The sequence below is a fragment of the Rhinatrema bivittatum genome, chromosome 2, assembly GCF_901001135.1.
Source record: "Rhinatrema bivittatum chromosome 2, aRhiBiv1.1, whole genome shotgun sequence".
NCBI lineage: Eukaryota > Metazoa > Chordata > Amphibia > Gymnophiona > Rhinatrematidae > Rhinatrema > Rhinatrema bivittatum.
The window spans coordinates 691,574,447-691,598,078 of NC_042616.1; the positions used below are offsets into that span (position 1 = coordinate 691,574,447).

The following is a 23,632-nucleotide window of genomic DNA, read 5'->3' on the forward strand; positions in this document are numbered from 1 at the left end:
ACACCTGATAGGTGCATTAAGGAACAAGAATGAGTGTCTTCAGCACCTGATAAGTATATTTATCTTCACAGCTACAGGAACCTGGAATACTGTCCCACTTAGCACAACTAATATTGCATAAAAAGGAGTAGAGTAACAGCCTAGTGATTAGAGCAGTGGACTGTGAAGCAGGGAAGCCAGAGTTCAAATACCACTGCCGCTCCTTGTGTCCTTGAGCAAGACTCTTCACCTTATATTGCCTCAAGTACAAACGTAGGGCCTGATTTACTAAGGCTTTTCTCGCATTCGGTGTCAATGGGAAAAATGCTTACTAAATTAGTCCTTTGGGTGAATTTTAAAAGTTTTGCTCGCACTAAAAGAGCTATATAAACAAGTATCTGGGCTGTGTGCAAGCAATGCATAATCTAAAAGCTGTGTGCATATAAGCAGGTACAAGAAAAAGGGGCAGAGTTAGGGCAAGTCGGGGGCGGGTCCAAAAGTTACATGCATAAATTTGTATTTTAATTCCGGCGGCCGTAGCACACGAGTTTGTTAGCCGCATATATTCTCTGCTACGCCTGATGAGGTGCAAGTCTTCAGAAACCTCTTTTGAGGCCTAAGACAACAGCGTGAGGAGTCTGAGTGAACTGTGGAGAGTGCAGGCTGAAGAGCCAGGATGATCTCGAGATAGTTACACCAGTTTACCCAGTCTAATTGGTAAAACTGGGAATGTCCTTCATGTCAGCATGTTTGAAAATCCACTTACCTGCATTTGTTAAAGTCGACAAAGGCCCAAGGAAGATACGCAAAGTACGTTAGCTCACATGACCACTTAAAATTAGGGGCACACATACACACTGTGGGCCAGATTTTAAAAGGGTTAGGCGCATAAGTTATGTGCATAACCCTTAAAAAACCCCCCTGTGCACGCCGAGCCTATTTTGCATAGGCTCGGTGGCGCGTGCAAGCCCCGGGACGAGCGTAAGTCCCGGGGCTTGCAAAAAGAGGCGGTCGGGGGTGTGGCCAGGGGGCATGTTCGGGGGCAGTCCGGGGGCATAGCTGAGTGCCCTGACACAGCGGCCTTTGTTGGGGCCTGCCGCGGCAGCAGACAGCCGGCGAGGCAGGCGTAACTTCGCGGATAAAGGTTAGTAGGGGGATTTAGGTAGGGCTGGGGGGTGGGTTAGATAGGGGAAGGTGGGGGGAGGCGGAAGGAAAGTTCCCTCCGAGGCCGCTCCGATTTCGGAGCGGCCTCGGAGGGAACGGACAGCGCGCGCAGGGCTCGGCGCGCGCAAGTTGCACAAATGTGTACCCCCTTGCGCGCACCGACCCTGGATTTTATAAGAGACGCATGGCTACGCGCATCTCTTATAAAATCCGGCATACTTTTGTTTGCGCCTGGTGCGCGAACAAAAGTACGTGCATGCACTGTTTTTTAAAATGTACCTCTGTGGGCATATTTTAAATCGTATGCGTGCAACCGCGCACACGATTTAAATTTCCAGCAAATGTTTATTTATTTACTTAATAATTTTCTATACCGTCGTTTAGTCATGCACCATCACAACGGTTTACAGGGAGGCACGTACATTCATGATTGGGTAAAAAATCTCTAATAAAGTGCCAATAACATTTCAGTTACATGTTTTACTAATAAAATTAAATGATAGGTGACATGGATCTTGTCCATTTATATGGTTACAGGGGTAACCATACAATTATTGTACTTTATACTGTGCACCTGTACACTTGTTTTAAAGCTACCATCCCTGATTGTAAGCCACCTGGGCATACGGAAATACCTACACTACAGTACCTGAATGTACTTCACTTTGAAGTGCCTGAAAAGTGGAATATAAATAAACTAGAATAAACAAAATAATGCAAAACATTTTGATTAAAAAAAAGTGTGGGTGTTTAATTTGTAAAGAACATGAACACTGAAATAAAAAATAGTTTCTATAAAGTAAATTTCATATACTTAATACTTTTAAAGAGATGTCTCAAAAAATGGGTCAATGCTAGCGTCCTCAGCTAAGCAAACAGTTTGTGACTTGAAAAATGACATTTGTCATCTGAGGACACTAGCATTAACCCATCTTTTTGGGATATCTTTTCATAATGATAGATGTGATTTGTTACCCTCCTTTTTTGGTATGTTTTTTAATCCTTATATTAAACCACAAATATGAATGGGATATGTTCCTTTCCAAGTTGCAGCTGCATATAAGAAAAGGCACAGCAATCAATGTTGCTATAGTATGTATAGGACCTGTTCTTGTCAAGATTTATCTGATCATTTTGCATTAGTAGCATGCTATAAATCACAGTTTTCCAGAACAATTATTAGCTTATGTGAGAAATATTTCTTATGGCAGGGTAACTTACTTTGATGCAATACCTTAAAACAGAAATTTAAGTCAGAGAAAACTTAAAAGGTTTCCTCATCTCCTCAACCATACCAAAAAGCTAAAACCAGTGAAAATGTGTAAGATCTGTGACAAAAGGAAAAAGCTTTTTTTTTTTACTCTTGGGAAATTCTCTTTCCAAGATGGCTGCTGATAATGATATCTTGGTCCTTTGGCTGTTCATCAAAAGGATTCTCATTCCTGGATGCATCAATGAAGGACGTGGATGACTCTAAAGTGGATCAGAACTCTGCAGTCAAAGAATTTTAGGTACAGCCTAATACTACTTTCTGTTACTGCAAAAGTTTCTTCATTCCTGTCTCATTACCAATGATGACCCTTAACTCATTAAAAAAAAAACCACGCACATACACACACAGAGGTTCTTTAGCAAGAGCACTTCAGATGCTTTATCCAAAATAGCTGTTCACAAATTTTTGAGCAATTGTGCAGCTTCTTTCTGTACCTAAAAAAAACAGATAAAAATAAATGTAAAGTAAAGTAATGTAGAAACCAGTACAACAAAATGGCACCACCAGTCCTGCAGTATACCTACTAACAGTTAAACATGATTCCTGGCACTAAAATGTATATACTTTCAAGAATAACATGTACTTCTATTATTACTACTTAATATTTCTATAGTGCTACTCAACATACGCAGCACTATACAAAACACATAAGAGAGAGTCCCTACTCATAGAGCTTAGGTTCATAGAGCTTATAATCTAATCAAGACAAACCTACAGGTCAAGAGACTTGAGGAGTTTCATTTAGTAAGACAATGGCTAAAATGAGTTAATGAGGCTGAAGGCAGACAATCAGGCTTAAGATTTTAAAGCAGCCTCAAAAAGTTGAGTTTTTAAATGTGTTTTTAAATAAGGCGAGAGAGGGAGCATGACACACAAGCTCAGGAAGTGTATTCAAGCACATAGTGCAGCCGGGTGGAATGCACAGAGTCGGGAATTGGTGGAAGAGGAGACCGGTGTGACTTGTCCAATGAGCAGAGTACACGAGGAGGGACGTAGAAAGAGATGAGAGTGAGAGTGAGAAAGAGGTGCCTGAACTGCATGTGGGAAAGAACAGGGAGCCAATCCAGTGACTTCAGAAGAGGGGTTGTATGGGTGTAGCAACTTTGGCAAAAGATAAGTTGCGCAGTCGAATTTAGGACAGATTATAGTGGAGAAAGATGACTTGCAGGGAGACTCTTGAAGAGTAGGCTGCAATAATATGAGCAAGAGGAGACAAGAAAGTGGATAAGGGTTCGGGTAGTGTGTTAAGAAGGAAAGGGATAGATTTTGGTAAACAGTCATGACTTATGGGCCCTAATACTCACGGAGTGTAACTGATAACCAGGGGCGAATTACAGGAAAATATCAGCCCAGGGGATATCTGTGACTCACTCATGCACTTTTAGTGCAGCACATGCTTCAACAGCTCCCAAAACCACACCAGCGGCCCTTGAGAGGTACATCATGTGACCTGGAGCCTGGCAGAATTGAGACAAAAAATCTCCAACAAATTTCATATTTTTCCTAAACAACTAACTGCAGCACACCTTAGATCAGGGATGAGCAAACTGAGCTGCAATCCCCCTTCTATCCATGCAATCTGTTGGGCCCCCCATAGGTTTGTTACATCTCTCATATATATATATATCCTGGTCTGATGTTAAAGTTGCTTGCCAACCAATCAAATGTTGGACCAGATGCCAAGTAACAAGACAACCACACTGCCAACCAGTGGCTCAGACACACACACAAAGACATTTGCTGTTGTGCTGCTGCTCATGTGCTCACTCAGCTTGATCCACCCTGCCCCAGCACTGTCACATCATTATGTAAAAATTCTTGCATGTTGCCAGTCTTTCCACAACCTGCAGCATTCCCCTCTCTTTCCCATTCTTGCCTCTTCTCAGCACCCTCTCTCTCCCGGAGACTCACTGATTCCATAGCTGCTCCTCTCAAAGCCCAACCACTTCTAACAGAAAATCGACTTAACACTGCACAGGCACTTCTTTCTGGCTCACCCCTCTCATTCTATGATAGTAGCTTGCCTCCACTTCTCAGGGCCCCACCCCAGCACATTCATAGATTGTGTGCCACACAAAATGCTGCTTTTATGCTCCGAATGCTCTGCTCTGCCAATCTATTCCAGGGAAAGGGGAACCAGAAGTGATCCATGCTGCCAGCTTCCTCCAGGGCTTAAGAAAAAGATAAGAAAATTAAAACCTGGATAAGACTGAGACTGGGGAAAGCCTTGCTCAAAGTAGCACAGCTCCACATGGAGCCAGTGCAGCCAGAGTTAGACTAGTGAAAGGGTATTGGGCAACCTAGGCAAACCTTACAGTCTTGCACACACCCACACACACACCCAGCCCTAACCTCTCCACATAGTATAAATTCATAACTTTTAACTAAGGCGTAGACTTTTAAAAAATATACGCATGCGTCCGTGTATGCATGCTACCTGGCGGGCACACATGGGTGCGTGATTTTATAAAGTGTGCGCGCCGGAGCAGTAGCAAGTTGCACGTGCCGGCAGGGTGCCGGCGCGCAATCCCCCGGCATGGCGGCAAATGGCCACTGTACTGGGCGCCTCCAGCCCCGCCCTGCCCCCGGAGTGCCCCTTTGCCAAGGCCTGGCTCTTATGCGCGTAATAGGGGTTACACGCACAGCCGGGCCCCCTTTTAAAATGTGCACGGTGCGCGCAAGGCCCGGCCGTGAACATAACCTCTGTTTTTTACACTCATTGGTCATTTAAAATCGGGCCTTAAGGTTGTACATGAAAATGGACAAAAATATCACAACAAGAATATTATCTTTGCATGCTCTGCTGTGGCACCAACCAGAAAACCCTGCGACAAAGTAAACAAGAGAATTGGAACTCATATGATATTAGGTCTATTGTAATATGTGATGGGTGTAGGTTTGGCCTTCAGAAAGCTATGAATTAACTTAATTAATTTAATCCCTGAACCAGACATTCAATAGTTGGCCTTCATTCCTACTCGGTCTGGCACTCCATTTCTCAAAGAAAAAATAAATGGACTCAGAGACATTAAGGTTAAAACACCGTCCTTAAGTTTTAACTTGTACACTCTATGGTAATATTATTTTACCGGCCTATCTTCCTTCCAGCTTGTTGCAAGCTTCCAAGTTCTCTCCCCTTGTTGATTGTAACTTTTTGACTTACTCCTACTTATTGTTATCTTTCGTTTACGTGAATTTGTTACTCTTGTTTTTCCCTTTGTTAAATTGTAAACCGATCTGATATGGTAAATTTACTATGAAGGTCGGTATAAAAAACTGTTAAATAAATAAATAAATAAATAAATAATTACAAAATAGTAAACCTCCCATACCAAAACATCACTAACTGCCAGCACTCAAACAATAATAACCCTACCTATGAAAAGGCAACACTGCAAAACCTCCAAACCCCAATACACCTCCAAACCCCAATACACCTCCTAATAGGAAACTAGAACAAGCCAGGTTACTAAAGATCCCTACAAAGAACCTATACACTAACAAAATACCGCACCCTCACTCACATATGCAGACATCAAATGCAGAATAAAGAGACCATAAAGCAGGCTTCCCAAACCTGTCCTGGGGACTCCACAGCCAGTCGGGGTTTCAGGATATCCACAATGAATATGCAAGAGATACATTTGCATACCATGGGGACTCAGTATATGCAAATGTATCTCATGCATATTCATTGTGGATATCCTGAAAACCTAACTGGCTGTGGGGTCCCCAGGATAGGTTTGGGAAGCCCTGCCATAAGGAATAAAAAGAAACGTACAGACAAAAACTAAACTGGATAATGCCACAAGTTGGATTCTGTATGTAGTGCAACAATAGAAAAACAAACATTACTACTGCTCATAAAATATCAAAAATAAAAACTAAGACATATAAAACATAATAGTAAAACCAAATCAATAAATGCTATTAAAAAGAACAAATATTTCAAAACATAAATTTTCAAAAACATTTCTCAGACACCAATAAAATATTTCAAAAGAATTGATACACAAATAACACCCAATAATTTTTTTTTTTTAAACCAGAAAAAAAACCCACCCTGCTTTCTTTACCTGGGAACTTTTGATTTCCGGTTATCCTGAGATTGTCATGGATTAGCAAGGGAAGAATGATGCAAACACATACACACACAAGCAAGTTGCCTCTCTCACATGGAGCCTCTTCTCATTCTTTGGCCCAGTAGGCCTAGCCTTTGGCTGCGGCCTGTAGTATCAGTCCACTTTTCAGCTGCCTCTGGCGGCAGCCCACAGCATCACTCCACACTACAACCGCCTCTGGCGGCGACCAGCATCATCTTTCCAGTCACTACTGTCCTGGCCTCCAGGGGCTCACAGAATCTCTCCACTATTCAGCCACCATCGGCCTGGGCTCTGGTGGCAGCCTGCAGAACATCTTCCTTCAGCTACTATTTCCTTTGGGCCCTTCTCTCTGCACACCAGAGCGCAGGGACATTACATAGCAGAGGTCATGCTGGTGACAAATATCACATGACCAACTGCATTGGCCCACCGAGGAATGCCTGATCCCCCGAAAGGCCAAACCGCCCCCGTTGATACAATAGCTTCAAACCAAAAGCTGCATAGCATTACCATCTCCTGCAGCAGTGTTTCCATACCTGTCTTCTGCTGATCTCAGGTGGGGAAGGGCTGGTTCTCTTATAGTTTAAAAGTTGAATGGTGTCTTTAGAAGTGGAGCACCTCCAAAATAAAGAAGCATAATCTCTGTAGGAGACCCACACCACCAGCTGCCTTTCTTAAATAATTATACAGTAGCTAGAGAAAGTCTACACTCCCTTCCAAAATATTCACCTTTTGTTGCTTTGTAGCCTGGCAGTAAAATGCATTAAAACAGCACTTGTTTCATGTACATCTCATTCCACAACTGCCAAGTGGAAAAAAAAAATATTCCAGAATGCCTTAGAAAATAAAGAAGAAATAAAAACATTAAATAGCTTGGTTCGATAACTGTTCACCCTCCTCATACTTTTGTAGCAAACTTAAAATACTTAAAACTCTTGTGTAACTAATTACCTTTAAAAGCACACACCAAGTGAATTAGCCTGACCTGTGTTAAACTGTATTGCTTCACATGATGGCCAGATAAATTCAGCAGTTCTTGTTGGTTATTGCTGCTGGGTGGTGTATTTCAAAGTACCAGGAGCACCCATGAACTGTCAAAAGTACTCTGGGACAAAGTTGTGGAAAGACACAGAGCCGGAGATGGTTATAAAAGAATTGCAAAGTCCTTTAATACCCCTCGGAAAAGTACTGAAAAGTCCTTGAGGAAACCCGAATTGCTCTCTGCAAGAAAGCAGACGTATGTCTTTCAACATGATTACAACCCGAAGAATGCAGGCAAAGCTACACTGGATTGGCTAAGGACCAAAAAGGTCAATGACTTGGAACAACCCAATCTCAATCCAACTGAAAATCTGTGACATGATTTTTAAAATTGCTGTCCATCAATGCTCCCCAAGGAACTTGACAGAACTTGAACAGTTCTGTAAAGAAGAATAGTCTGGTACTGACAAATCTAGGTGTGCAAAGTTGGCGACGACCTATCCTAACAAACTCACAGCTGTAACTGCTGCCAAAGTGTTTCTATGTAATCCGCTTTGAAGTGCCTGAAAGCAAAATAACCAAGTATTGACTCGGGGGAGGGGGGGGGGGGGGAGTCATTTATTTATTGGGGGGGGGGTATTCTTATCCAATTGTATTTTGTAATTTTGGTTAAGCATATGCTGTGTCCTCCACTAAAACGTGTTTTGCCTTAAAAATATGGAGTATGGTGAAAGAAACCTCATTTCAACGTATGTAAGTCTGACACACTGAAACAACAAAATGTGAAAAAATGTTCAAAGTGGTGCCAATAGCCGCTGTATCTGGGCCCACAATGTAATTTCTTAGTTAATTCACGGATTAGGTATACTGACTCCATACTGTTTTACTAAATGAATGCTTCCCTTCCCTCAACCTGCACGGAGCAGCAGTTGCACTCTTAAAGGACACACTGTGGGTGTGGGGTTTGGGGTAGATGCACATACAATCACTGCTGAGCAGACTAGATGGGTCATTTCGGTCTTTATCTGCCATCATTTACTATGTTACTAATTAATCCCAACTACACCCCACTTTGCATAGTTCCTTCCAACTGTTTTACTACTGGAGGATTAGTTTAAACACCCATTTTGTAACCCATATCAGACCTTAGGTATCAGTTGCTCATGGTATCTGGGGCAAGGCTTTTGAATTTACCTGTTTTATAAGCAGATGGACTACTCTTTGCCTTTTTACACTAACTAGAATAGGCTGATCAGTTACAAGACACATAACCAGAGTTCTCCTTACACCCTTGATCATATTTTGATGATACTCTATTAAAATTGAACCCCACCTATAGCCACCTACTTTAAACCTCAGCCATGGCCTTGCTCTCTAATTCAAAAACACATTTATTTATTTATCGATTTCTATTCCGTTAATTCCAAAATGTTCAAAACAGATTACAACAAACGTACACATTAAAATGAATACACAAAATAAAACAGATATCAAATTTTATAAAACAAAACATAACAATAAAAACAAATACAGGCATACTAATAAGCTTGATTAGACAAAGCTGATTTTACTTTATTTCGAACTTTCAAATATTCCTGCTCACAACATACTTCATCAGGTAAGGAATTCAACAATTGAGCCACAACTATTGAAAATGCTTTATTCCTTGTTTCCTGAAACTTAAATTGAGAAAATGAGGGAACATTAACAAATTTTGGTTCTGAGACTTCAAAAAACATAATGAAGTATATTTTAAAAGCCTCTGTTTTAAACAAAAATCTTCTTTGAAAAGTGCTTTGTGAATCCAAGATAAAACTTTAAATTTACTCCTTTCAGCCATTGGAAGGCAATGCAATCAGTTTTTAAAGGGGGCCATCCATCATTTGCTCGAACAGCTGCATTCTGAACTAAATCAAGAACATGGATAAGATATTTGGGTAAACCCAAAATACAATGAATTGCAAAGGACCAATGACTGAACTAGAATATGAAAATCCTGAAATGATACTTACCAGTGTAAAGAGTAAACCAAATAAAGTTTAAAAAAAAAGGTTTTTGGAACCTTTCTAATTTGATATTTTAACGTTAAATGGGACTCCAAGAGCACACCTAAATTTCACTTCCTTTAATACTATTGGCACAATATTCATTTCTGTACAGGCGTGTACATTTTAAGATATACATCCCTTCTACAAAGGACTTTAACCTCTATGTGTGCCTAAGAGGCAAGAGGAGCTTAGCATTTAACGGCTTCTAATGCAACCTGCGCTTACAAAAGCAAGTACTTCAATCATACATGTACTTTATTTGTTCTGCTTGATCTGTGTGTCTGCAAAGGACAAACAGACATTAGCACATACAAGGTTAACTGCGAAGGCTGGTGATGCAATTCCTGCTCTTCATCTAAGCTCAGCTAACTTTGTGAGGCAATGAGATTTTTATTTCCTGTTCTCTTTGATCACTCCTAAATGATGTTGAAGAGAAGTTGGAAACAAGATGCCAAGAAGATTAAAAGCTGCAAAGGTTTTGGAAAGAGCCAGGGCAGCTATCTGCAGAGAGAGATAAAGCCTTTTTGAGGATTTCCCAAGAGAAACCCAGAAGTTTCTGATCCAGAAAGAGCAGCGGAGGAAGCATCCAGGTGACAGTTTCATTTTGGAGTCGTGCCAGGAGCAAGACTGTGTTTTCAGCTGCCAGGAAACAAACACTCAGAGGGTAGATGATGAAAGTGCCCTGTTGGCAACCGTTCTATGAGTGAGATTTGTTTTTCACTTACACTGAAAGAAAGCCAGCAGCGCAGTGACTATTAGCCACATTTCCAAGCAAAAGCTATTTTGCTTACCATAACAGTGTTTTAAGTAGATAGTAGGTTGATTTGGCCATGCTGTCTGGGTGACATCATCCGGGCTTCACATGGCAGAGTTCTCTCCAAGTTTGCAAACTTTTCAGCTGTATACCTGCATAGTCCTTTGTGCGCATTATCTGCTAGTATCCTCAGTTGATGATTAAGTTCCTGTATGTGGAGCAAATTTATTAGGCTGTCCAGGGAGGCGGGCAGGTTCACATGGCTAAATCATCCTGCTATCTTCAGGAAACACAGTTTACAGTAAGCAAACCTGCTTTTTTCCATCGATAAGCAGGTTTATTTAGCCGTGCTGTCTCGAGTCCCAAGTCGAGGGTTGCTTATGTTAACAAATTATTATTCATTTCTCTCTTTTTTTTTTTTTTTTTTTGCAAACCAAGCCTCCTGTGGACAGCCCTTAAGTTCTTTGGAAGTGGTACAAAACTACCATTCCCAGGGCACTGTCAGCCACTGACTGTTAGTCGAGACAGTAATGGAATGTGAAAGTATTAATTGACCATGTTGCCGCTCTACAAATTTCCAGAAATGGAACATTATAGAGGTGTGCTACTGAAGCCGCTGTCGCTCTGACTTGATGCATCTTAATGGCATTAGATAGTTTGATTGAGTGTGATGTATAACAGAGCTGAATACATTTGAGTTATCTAATTCGAAAGAGTTCTTTTTGTCACTGCTTTTCCCAGATCATTCGGGTTAAATGAGAAAAAATGTTGAGATGTATGTCTAATTCCTTGAGTTCTTTTCTTGTAATAGGCCAAGGCCCTTTGCCGTTTCACTCTCATTCGCTTGAGGTTTAGGGAAAAAGGTGGGCAGTGAAATGGTCTGATTCAAATGGAATGCAGATACTACCTACAGCAAGAAGGTTGGATGTGTAACCAGCAAGACCTTGTCATGGTGGAATTGCAAGTATGGGGAATAGGACACTAGGGCCTGAAGTTCACTTATTCTTCTCGCCGATGTTAATGCGACAAGGAAGAGTACCTTCCATATTAGGTGTTTCAAGGATGTCGACTCCATAGGTTCGAAGGGAGGGCCCATCAGACTCTCTAAGACAATGTTTATGTCCCATAGAACAGGAGGTTTCTGCACTGGTGAGCAAAACCGTAATAGACCCTTCATAAAGCTTAAGATTAGGGGTTAAGATGAAATAGAGGGGTTTTCTATTGTTGTATGATATGCTGCTATTGCGCTTAAGTGTACTCGTATGCAGATATTCCACTAAGCATTCCAGGGAGCAGGTGAAAGGGTCAATTCCTTGCACGCTACATCATTTTGAATAACTTTTCCAAATGAATGCATAATGTTTCCTGGTTGGTTTTCTAACCACTAATAGAACTTCATTAATGTGAGATGGGAGGTGGAAACGTTCTAGGACTATCCGTTCAATCTCCATACTTTCAGCTGAAGAGAAGAATGCATTGGATAAATAAGAGTTCTATTTTCCTATGTTAGTAGCTGTGTGCTATCCCCCAAGAATATTGGTGGATGACTTGAAAGTTATACTAGATAGGCATACCATTTGCATTGCCAGTGTTTTTCTTGCAATTTGCTTAATTTTGTTGTTCTTGCTCTTATGTTTCTTAAATAAAATTTTTTACGAAAACTTTAAAACCGTGTGATCTGTGTGGTTTCCTTAACTGTGTGGTTTGAGGACCCTGCTGCCCAGGAAATCCCTGAAGAGAGACAAGGACATGGTACTTGGGACTTGGAGGTAATGACGACTACTACCTGGTGATTAATACCCTTATTCAATAAACATACCCATGGTTACTGCGACTCCAACATTGCTCTATGCTTCAACGGCAAGAGGAAATGTGGGAAAAAGGTTTGCATTCACGAATAAGCGTGGGAGTAGCTTGCTTGTTGTGACGGTTACTACCCAAAACCAAATAAGCCTAATACTTCACTTTGAATACAATACAGCGCAGCTCACTGCTTCAAAGGCAGGGGGAATGAAGAAAAGAGGATTTATATTCAGACAACCAACAAGGACTAAATTGCATAGGCTGGGTAAACAAACAAGCGTGGGAGTAGCTTGCTTCTTACGGCGGTTACTACCCTGAACCAATCAAGCCTAATACTTCACTTTGAATACATATGCAGCGCAGCTCACTGATTCAACGGCAGGGGGAATGGAGAAAAGAGGATTTGTATTCAGACAACAACCAAGGACTAAATTGCACAGGTTGGGTAAACAAATAAGCATGGGAGTAGCTTGCTTATTGCAGCGGTTACTACTCCTAACCAATTAGGCTTGATACTTCACTTTGATGCAGCTCCAGCACTGCACTCCATATCAATGGCAGGGGTGGAAGGAAATTAGAACCACAAAGTTACCAATAAGGGCCCTGAACTCAGTAGTCAGAGTAACAGATAAGTATGAGAAAAATAAGCGTGAAAGCTTGCTGGGTGGACTGGATGGGCCATGTGGTCTTCTTCTGCCATCATTTCTATGTTTCTATGTTTCTGCGTCACCCTTCAGGTTGTTGTAAACCCACACTGTTAATAATTTTTTCTTCTAGGATTGGCCCTCCTGTAGGAAACCCCAATTCTTGCTAACAAGGAAAAAGCAGCCAAAATGGACTCTAACATCAGTAAAAATAGACATTGCCTGTTCTGCTATGGGCAGCCAAATGCAGAGACTGCAATTCTGTGTTCGTGACTGGTATGGACAGATTTATGCCTCCCTCCCCCAGCTGAGATGGAGCCGAAAGAGGCCAAGATAAACACAGCACAAATAATGCTGTACCATTTTCTGTCCCAGAAAAATATCTGGGGCCTCTTTTATGGCGGTAAGACCACTCTGAGAGCCAGACTTATCAGTTGTCCCATCAGACCTGGGCAACTGTCATTCATCAGAACTGACTGCTTTTTGAACTGAGCCAGCAAACAAAACGACTGGTAAATGTGCAGAAAGATCTGCTGATTAAAAGCCTTAATTATGCATTCACCTGACTATGCATGAGCTGCTGAATAAAGCAAAGGTAAGCAAAAAGGAGTAGGCTAACAGCACACTGAGCCGTCTTTCATCATCCGATCGTTACCCCACTCAGAGAAGGCGGTCCATCTGAGTGCTGTGGCCTCCACCCTGGCCAAACTCCCCACACCTGCTGCAGAAGGAGAAAAGACCGGTCTCATAAGAAATTGCCATACTGGATCAGATCAAGGGCCCATCAAGCCCAGCATCCTGTTCCCAACAGTGGCCCATCAAGCCCAGCATCCTGTTTCCAACAGTGGCCAATCCAGGCTAGTACCCAAAAACTAAGTATATTCCACGCTACTGATGCTAGTAATAGCAGTGGCTATTTTCTAAGTCAACTTGATTAGTAGCAGGTAATGGACTTCTCCTCCAAGAACTTATCCAAGCCTTTTTTTAAACACAGTTACCTTAAATGCACTACCCATATCCCCTGGCAACAAATTCCAGAGTTTAACTGTGCATTGAGTGAAAAAGAATTTTCTCCAATTAGTTTTAAATGTGCTACATGCTAACTTCATGGAGTGCCCCCTAGTCCTAGTTCTGGCATCTATCCTAGCTACACGGCTTGCAAAAGTTGTACCCATGTTAGTTGGTCAGGATCAAACGGGTTTTGTGCTTGGTAGGTATGGAGTTAATGTTCTGAAGGTTTTGGCGATTTTGGGCACTAAATAGAAATCTGATGACTTGGGTATGGTCCTGAGTCTTGATGCAGAGAAAGCTTTTGACAAGGTGAATTGGCAATATATGTTTTGGGTTTTGTCTAAATATGGTATTGAAGGCTCTTTTTTCAATTGGATCAGATTGCTATATACAAAACCCACAGCATGAATACTAGCCAATGAGGTATTTTCTAAATACTTTAATCTGAAATGGATAACGAGGCAAGGATGCCCTCTGTCCCCATTGCTTTTTGTTCTAACTTTAGAGTCGTTGGCAACTGGGATACAACAGATGACAAATATAAAAGTAACAGTTATTGTTAGACAAGAACTTAAGATATCTTTCTTTGCGAATGACATTATTGTTTTTGGAAAATGCTACGCAAGCAATGAGACCCATTATGAATCTTTTTGCACTTTTAAATCTTTTATGGGACTGACTATAAATTTTGATAAATTTGAAGCTTTATCTCCAAGTTGTACACTGGCCGAAAAATAGCAAGGTCTTTTCCATTTTAAATGGGCAACACATCAAATCAAATACTTGGGTGTATGGATTCCTTATGATATCATGTCTCTTTATGAGCTAACTTTCAAGACTTATTGGAGGGGTCTGCACATCAATTACGAGTGTGGAGAAACTTACCTGTTTTCTTTCTTCGGTAGAAATGCCTTATATAAAATGATCCTGCTACCAAAACTGTTGTATCGTCTTCAAATGCTGCCATGCTGGCTGTAACCAGCCGATCTGGCTTTTTTAAAATCTATGTATACTCACTTCTTGTGGCGTGGTAAACATCCAAAAATTGGGTACGACAAATTAATAAAAAGCAAGAACAAGAGGGTACAGATTCTCCTAATTTCCATTACTACAATTTGGCATGTCAAGTAATATTTCTTGGTGAATATATTATGGGCAAATATACGATAAATATGATGCATTTTGTTTGGTGGAGGACTTCACTTTATCTTATTCCCCGGTAGGCTTATGTATTTATCTGATGCATCTCTACCCAAAGACCTGAAAGGAAATGTGTTGCTGAAACCCCTTTCTGGCAGCATGGAAATACCTGCATAAAAAAGTGGGTGGGAAACCAGGGGCTTCGCTGCTATTACCTATTCAAAATAATTTTTGTTTCTTACCTGGCAACGAAAATCGGGTTTTTAAAGATTGGAAACTTTGGGTTCTACACAGTATATATCAAATGACAGATGAAGATGGGAGCTGTTTTATGAGTTTTCAGCAAATCTAATCGATGTTTCCTCTTCTCACCAGCACTTTTTGCAGGTGAGACACTATTTTCTCTCTTTAGATATCCCTATCATAGTTATTAATCTGATCAATGGTTAATCCTTGTGATGGAGCAAATAGCGTTAGGCAAAAAATCTGTATCAAACTGGTATGGCTTTTGTAAAACTAAATTAGACTCTACTAAGCTAGGAGAAGTGGCGGAAAATTGGCAAAGGGAAAGTGGTCCACCCATTACTCTCAAGAAGATTACTACACTGGAGCAATTCATAAGATCCAAATAGCAGTGAACTATAGAGAAATGCAATATAAAATTCTATATCATTGCTGGGCAGATCAAATTCAGTTACATAAAATGGGATTCGCAGATATGGAAACATTCACAGATATGGAAACATGCAGATATGGAAACATGGAAAAATATTATATGTAATCACTATTGGTTTAACTGTTCCTCATATAATCATGCGTTAATTGTAAAGCCTGTTGCTAAATTTTGTGTTCTCTGTAAACCGATGAGATGTTCCCAACGTTCGTCGGTATATAAAAGCCATTAAATAAATAAATAAATAAATGTCACAAATATAAGTTAGATGCAGGTTCTTTTTTACATGTCCCAGCATTCTGAAATTTTGTCATGCTACTCTTTCATCTCTACATAGATGTCTTCAGGTGACAGTGCCAATACAGGCTGAAATTTTAGTACTGGGAGATGTTGACCAATTAAAGGATTTGTTTCCTCATTTGTCTTAGGGGCATTATCGGTTTCTTATCATAGCTTTACTGGTGGCAAGACAATGTATTTTGCGGGAATGGATAAGGAAGATATCTCCTTCTTTAGATACTTGGCGACAACAAATGACGGTCATTATGCAAATGGAAAGATATGATGCATATTATATTACACACAAGATATCTAAGGAGTATATGAAGGCTTAGCAGTATTTCCTTGATGCATTATCACATATTGAAAAAGTACAGCTGAAAAACTTGGGTTATGTCTTGGACTGGAAAGAAGTAAAAAGATATGGGACATGATTTATGGGAGGGGATAAGGGTGTGTACCAAAGAAGTGAACTGGGATGAGTGATGAAGGGGGGAGGAGTTATCTCATATAATAAGACCGGGATTAACTATATTTGTTTTCTACTGTTGCTGTTTATTAGTATTATACTATGTGTGTATTCCATGTCTTGCTCAATAAAAAAAGATTTTTGAAAAAAAAAAAATTAAAACATCTCCTACTCTCTAAACCTGAGATCTTTTGATTTCCAGTCACCCTGAGATGGTTATGGATTGAGGAAGGGGGGGGAAATCACACAAACTTTATCCTCTCTCTTACACACAAATATGTCCATTCTTTCACACACTTCCTTTCTCATGCACACTCCCTCTTTCACATACACAGGATTTCTCTCATAAACACATACACTTATACATGTTCATTCTCACACACTTACCATCCTTGCTCTCATGTCATACCCACACGTTTATGCTCTCATACACAACCAAGCTCTCACATACACACTTCTCAAGGCCTCATCCTCTCTTTGAGCCACAGCAGGATGGGGTCCATCTCAGTCCCACTAAGCCTTTCTTCAGGCTGCAACAGGATGGGGTCTGCCTCAGTCCCACAAGTCTTTCTTTGGGTTGTGGCAGGATGGGTCCCCCTTGTCCCTGCCAGACCTAACTGGTCTCCACCACTCCACAGGGAGGCTATCCAATGCATTTGCTATCCTTTCTGTAAAGAAATATTTCCTTAGCTTATTCCTGAGTCTATCCTCTTTCATCCTCATCACATAACCGCTCTTTCCATTGAAAGAAACTCAACTCTTGTGCATGGAACTTTGAAAGTATTTCAATGCCTTTATTGTATCTCCCCTAACTCGCTTTTTGTACTGACATTCCTCTGCCTATGCAGCCAAGCAAGTCTAAGAGAGATCCTTTGTATGTTCATACTCATGATGTTTATATCTTTAAGACTACTGAACATTTTACAAGCCACCCTCCAGACTGACTTCAACTGGTTTATATTCTTTTCAAGGTGCGGTCTCCAAAATTGTACACAGTATTTCAAATGAGGTCTCACTCGGTAACATTACCTCCCTTTTTCTGCTGACCATTCATCTCACTATGCAACCAAGTATCTTTCTGGATTTTCCCATGACCTTGAAATCCACTGGATTTCAGAAACTGCACTATCCTCTCTTTTAGCAACAATTTCATTAAATTGCTCACCATAGAAGTCAAACTAACCAGCCCTTAGTTCCCAGCCTCCTCCATACTTCCACTTTTGTGAATAGGAACCACATCAGCCCATCTCCAGTCCTCCAGAATTAATCCTGACTCTATAAAAGCAGTGAAAAGGTCAGCTAGCGGAGCTACCAGAACTTCTCTAGGTTCCCTTGATACCCTAGAATATATCCCATTCGACCCCCATCGCTTTCCCTACTTAAAGTTTAGTTAGTTCCTTACGAACACATTTTTCTGAAAATCAACTCGGGTTTACCTCACATCCAATCTTAAATATTTAAGCAATTTCACTTTTTCTTCATTAGCTTTTACATATTTTTCTATGGCAAAACACATGAGCAATCAAGGCTTTTCTCAGTGCTTTTTATTTACAGTGCTTCAATTCTCAGCACACAGTCACAAAACATTTAAGTATTCCTATTCTCAAGGCTGCTTCCCTTCTTTACTCACAGTTCTGAGGGAAGGAGCTGGCTTCTCCTGTAATTCCCAGGCCTCTCCCTGCTCCACTCTGAGGTTATGTTATATCCTGCTCTGGGAGCCACCCGGTACCCATAAGGCTCTGTCTTTAAGGTGGACCAGGACCAGAGATGGCTGGGCCCGGTCCTTTTACACCATTCTAGGGGGTTTCTCAGGCATACTCCCTCGCATCTTCCTCTTCACTTCTAACTCTCAAAATGCCACTTTTGCATTTCCTCCTATCACTAACATATCTGAAAAAAGTCTTGCCTTTCCATTTTACAATATTTGCTGTTTTTTTCTTCCACTTGAATCTTTGCATTCCTACTTTCCCAAATTCTCTTAGCTTTTCCAGATTTTGTTGCCTGTCTTCCTTTTTCAGCGATATTTTGTAATTTATGAACGCTAATTTTTTTTCCCTTACCTTTTTAGCTACTTGTTTAGAAAGCCATAGCGACCACTTTTTCCTCTTGCCTTTAGTTACTTTATGAAGTGGGATCGTATTGCAAAACAGGTTTACTCAACATAGTGTCTCAGACCATTTAGAGCCTCTAGGATCACAATTAGGTTAAGGATGAGGGGATATGAGTTGGGGCACTAAAACCAGGCCCAGTCTCTCAAGGAAACAAGATTTTATCAATCAATATGGAAATGATGGCTTCCCTGAATACTCAAAAGGCTTTCAGAAATCAGGCAACCAACAATTGTCCTGTGCCAAAGTACCATGTACTAATTTAACAATCAGAAATTAACAAGATCTACCCTATTCCATCACAAAGCCTTCAAGATATGAACATGCTAAATCAAAACCTGGAAGAACTTCACAAGTGGCCCCTGCATCAGATGTAAATTTTGGGGAATGGGATTTTTCAGGATATTTATCAAATAGTAAAAGTAAATCAGATTATGTTACCTGAAATGCACTCACGTTTTTTTTTTTCCTCACATGTCTGAAGGCATTAATAATTATTGAATGTTTCACGTTTACAGTAGCACCTTTCTCACCTCCTTATCATCTTCGGTGTGTGCTGGGTAATCTTTGGCTTTGGTTAACCAAAAGCGAGCATTGATTTTATCTTTTAATTGGAGATAGGTCTTTCCCAAACTAAGCAAATTTTGGCTGTAAAAATTTGGAGCAACTGTTAGGGAAGAAAGAAGGGAAAATAAAAACAATTTAAAACATCTGCTGCAACAAATATGTACTTACATAAACAATTATTCTAGAATCTATAACTAGTAACAATGTGCTTACATACAGCATTTAGAGATATCCAAAACTATTTTATGTCTACATAAGATTTCTAACATTTTTGCATTTATTTATTTGCTCTAATATGATGAAACCTCATAAGAATCAAAAAGTATGGCATTAGCAGGATGCAATTCTTCTAAAAGCTTAGGGGTAGATTTTAAAAGGTGTGTGTGCGTCCATATGCGTGCGCTACCTGGCGCGTGCACATGACTGCGCCAATTTTATAACATGCACGTGCTGGAAAATTCACCCGGCGCGTGTAAAGGCCGGAATTTACGCGCAACAGGCATTTAAAATCTGCCCGAAAGCTTAGAGAAGACAGATACAGACAGATATTAAAAAGCGAAGTTCCATACCTGTAACAGTTTTTTTCAGAGAACAGCAGGATGCCAGTCCTCACCCATGAAATGACATTAAAAAATGGAGCCCAGCACGGAAATTTGATATTAGTTTCTAGAAACTTTGAACATACCATGCTGCCACACAGGGGCCCCTTCAGTCAATAAATGGGCTTATATTTGGAGAAAACAACTCCAAGGGGAAGGGGATGGGTTTTCCGAGACCTGATATCCTGCTGTCCTCAGAAAATACCTGTTACCAGTCAGTAATTCTGTTTTTTCCAAGGACAAGCAGGATTGCAATCCTCCCATATGGGAAATTCCTTGCTAAAGATTGCCGACAACAAAAAAGGGGGAAAACTCCTTTTGGTGGTAAGAAGCCATTTTTGTATTTTATATCTTTTTATACGGGCAGCCTGGAACCAAATAAAGGGCTCTAGGAGAGATGGAGTCGGTTTTTGCTCCTCAAAGAGACCTGTTAGGGCAGACTGGCCAAACCTAGTGTTTTTGTTGGGAGTCCCTGTCCAAGCAATAGTAAGATGTTTGGGCAGAATTCCAAGTCACAGTTTTGCAAAGCTCCACCATGGAGATTGATCTTAGATGGGCTGTTGACACTGCCATAGCTAGGACACTATGCACCTGGACATGGCCCACCAGATTTAGGATCACTGGGGAATAACACAAGAAGATGCAATCTGCTAGCCATTTCGACAGGGTATGTTTTGCAATGGTGTGTCAAAAGAAACAAAGAGCTAGGTAGACTTTCTAAGAGCGTCAGTCCTCTCCAAACAGAAGGCCAGGCTCTCTTGCAGTCCAAACTGTGTAGTACTTGTTTGCTTTTTTGCACATGTGGCCTGGGAAAAAATATTGGGAGAACAATTGCCTGGTTAAGGTGGAAGCCCAACACTATCTCTGGCAAGAACTTAGGATGCATATGGCAGAACTAGCTGATTGTGAAAAAAATTGATATAAGGTGGATACGTCACTAAGGCCTGGAAGGTCATAGTTTTAGTGGTTGGCAGAAGTGCCAACCACTAAAACTATGACCTTCCAGGTTAAGTTATTTCAGCTCACAAGAGTCTATAGACTTAAAGGGAGCTTTCATCAGCTGAGTCAATAACACGTTGAGGAAGCTTCACCTGGAGCAGGTCCTGCAAGAATTGGACAACTAAAAGCTATACAGAGATAGGTATACTACTACATGTTGATGGTAAGTGCCAACAGGACTAAGTTGAACTCTGAGTTGGTCTTAAGGCCTGACTCTGAAAGATACAGAAGGTAACTGAGCAGTTTTTGTGTGAAGCACCTCAAATCAAAAGCAAACTTCCTCCACGTTGACCTATAGGATATTCTCATGGAGTCTTTCCTGGAAGCCAGAAAAATATGAGATACATTCTCAGAAAGATTCAGGATAGTGCAACAGCGCCCAGTCTTAAGTGCTGGGAATTGAGTAATTTACCAGCCTGATTGGATATTTGATGGACATCTCCTTCAGAAATGGGAACGAAATCTGTCTCAACCAAAAGGGTGCTATACAAATCATAGTTCCCCTGTCTCTTCTGAGTTTCAACAAAGTCTTTGCAATGAAAGCAATTGGAAGACATGTGTACAGTAAAACTTGGCCCCAATTCAAAACGAAGGCATCTGAGGCTAATTTCTCTTGAGTTCTCTTTTTGTAGAAGAAAAGCAGGATCTTTCTGTCCAGACAGAAAGCAAACAGATCTACTATAGATGTGCCCTAGTCCAGGATCTAGTCATGGGGTTTCAGGACCTGACTCAGTATGTCCACTAGGATTTTCCCCCCACCTACCAGTCCCACATCTGGAAAGTCTCCTGACACAGGAGAAATGATTCTTTTCCTCCCTGCTTGCTACTTAGTTGCCCATCTGGACAAGAATAACTATTGCCCAACTGATGTCTGAATGACCTCACTTGGAATACTGTATACAATGTTGGAGAGCACAACTTCAAAAGGATATAAATCTGTTGGAGTTGGTCCATAGGGTGACTACTAAAATGATCAGTGGTCTTTGCTCTAAAGCATATGGGGACAGACAAAGATCTAAACACCTATACTCTAGAGGAAAAGCAAGATAGGGAAGATACAATAGAGGCATTTAAATACCTCCAAGGTTTCCAACCACATGAGGCGAGCTTCTTTCAACATAAAGGAGGCTCTAGAATAAGGGGTCCTGAGAGGAGGGTGAAAGGGGATTGATTCAGGAGCAATCTAAGGAAATATTTCTTTACAGATACGATAGTAGATGCATGGAACAGCCTCCTCCTGATGGTGGTGGAGACAATAGAATCTGAATTCAAGAAAGCATGGTATAAACAAAGGAAAACTCTGAGGGAGTGGTGAGGATTGTAAAGCTGAATTAGTTGTTGTGAATAAGCAGACTAGACAGGCCCTATGCCATCACGTTTCTATGTCTTCAGAGCATACTGACTTTCCCTTACCTCTAGGAAGTTTATCTGATGAAGCTTTTCCTAAGTCAACCAAAGTCTCTGGGTACAGAGGTGTTCTATATGGGCTCCCCACCCCAAGTCAGACACATCCATGACTAGGACAATTTGAACTGGATGAATTTCAAAGGGTAGATCTCTGACCAGATTATAATGGATCAGCCATTATGAATAGGGAATCCTTCAGAGGCTGGATTATTCAGATACTGTTCTGAAGATCATGAATGGCCTGATCCCACTTTGATTTTTGGATCCAAGAAAATAATATGGACTGTTGATACCCTGAGGATTAACAACCTAAACATGTCCATGCTGATGCTTGCTGACTTGTTCGTATCCTCTCCACTACATATATCAATGTGATAATTCTCTCTTGTGGGAAGAAGGTTCTTGCCCAAGTCATGTCTTTGGCAAGTGTTCTTATAAATTCCAATTGAGATGATGGGCTTAAGTGAGACTTAGAGTGGTTGATAACAAACCCTAGTAACTCCAACTCCAACACCCAGATGATTCTGCTCATTGATTCTGTGGCTCTTCCCTGAGATGTACTCTTGACCCACCAATCATCCAGGAAAGGGAACATGTGCAACCCCAATTTGCACTGTCATCAATGCAAGCCATTTTGTGAAAACATGTGGAACTGACACGACAGAAAGGCAGTATACCTTACTGAAGCTGGTGAATCCCTAATACGAATCAGATATTTTCTGTGATCTGGAAATATCTTTAAGTGGGTCTAAGTATCTTTTAGATCTAGACAGCATAGCTAGTTCTCTTGTTTTTAGAAAGGGAATCAAGATGCTAATCTTGAACTTTTCCCTCTTTAGGAACCTGTTCAAGGCTTATGAGAAAAAAGCCAGAATCCATCCTGAGTCTGTTCTCTGGCCAGTCACTGACTGCTCACGGTGCCACAAATAAACCGTCAATTCTTCTCAGTTAACATGTATCAGCAACATTAGCCTCTCGTCCATCTTCATGAGCAATTTTCAGATGATTTGCCTATGTATGTTTGCTTTTAAAAGAGTGTGCAGTTTGTGCGATATGTTAGAATTTTCACGTTTTTCTGATAATGAACCTGTACAGACCAGATGCGGCCATCAAAATTGCGGTTATTGCAAAATGTGCTCTCTCTTTAATTATGGGCAAGTTTTTATAACCATGGTCAGGGAAGGTGTATCCTTTGTGCTCATATTCTACTACCCATGAATTGCACCAGCTAGTGCATTTGATATGTCTTTGTAATTTAATTTACACTGGTAAGATTGGGCAGGCTATTAAAAGACATATCCGAGAACTACAGCACGATTCATCATGGCTGGATGGAAGCACCATTGACAACACATTGGTTGGAATAAGGACATTCTCTGGATATCAGGTGTTTTTTCCAATGATTTTTGAAAATTAAAGCAGTTAGTGTTGACCGTTTTCTTTTTTGGCGAGAAGAGAGGTGTATTTTTGCACTGGGTTCTTTGAGTCCTGCTGGTTTAACTAATGGAATAGAATGGGGAGTATTTCTTTAAATTTTATAAGCATTGGTAATATGGGTATATGTCTTTAAATAATTGTGGAGTTTTGATTGGTTGATTTAAGTTTGCATGCCCAATTTATGGGCAGTGTTT

The 23,632-nt window shown here is 40.7% G+C and overlaps 1 protein-coding gene across 2 annotated transcripts in view; it reads right to left on the minus strand.

Moving 5' to 3' along the window:
• Window positions 1–2,767: 2,767 nt before the first annotated feature.
• The window catches only part of RMDN1 (regulator of microtubule dynamics 1), a 127,478-nt gene continuing 106,613 nt past the window's right edge, over window positions 2,768–23,632 (minus strand). For both annotated transcript variants that reach the window (XM_029591611.1, XM_029591612.1), the window contains 2 exons: window positions 18,963–19,096; window positions 2,768–2,850 (listed from right to left, as the gene is read on the minus strand). In XM_029591611.1, the coding sequence (XP_029447471.1) occupies window positions 2,812–2,850; window positions 18,963–19,096 (173 nt within the window). In that variant the 3' untranslated portion in view covers window positions 2,768–2,811. The remainder of the gene's footprint in view (window positions 2,851–18,962; window positions 19,097–23,632) is intronic.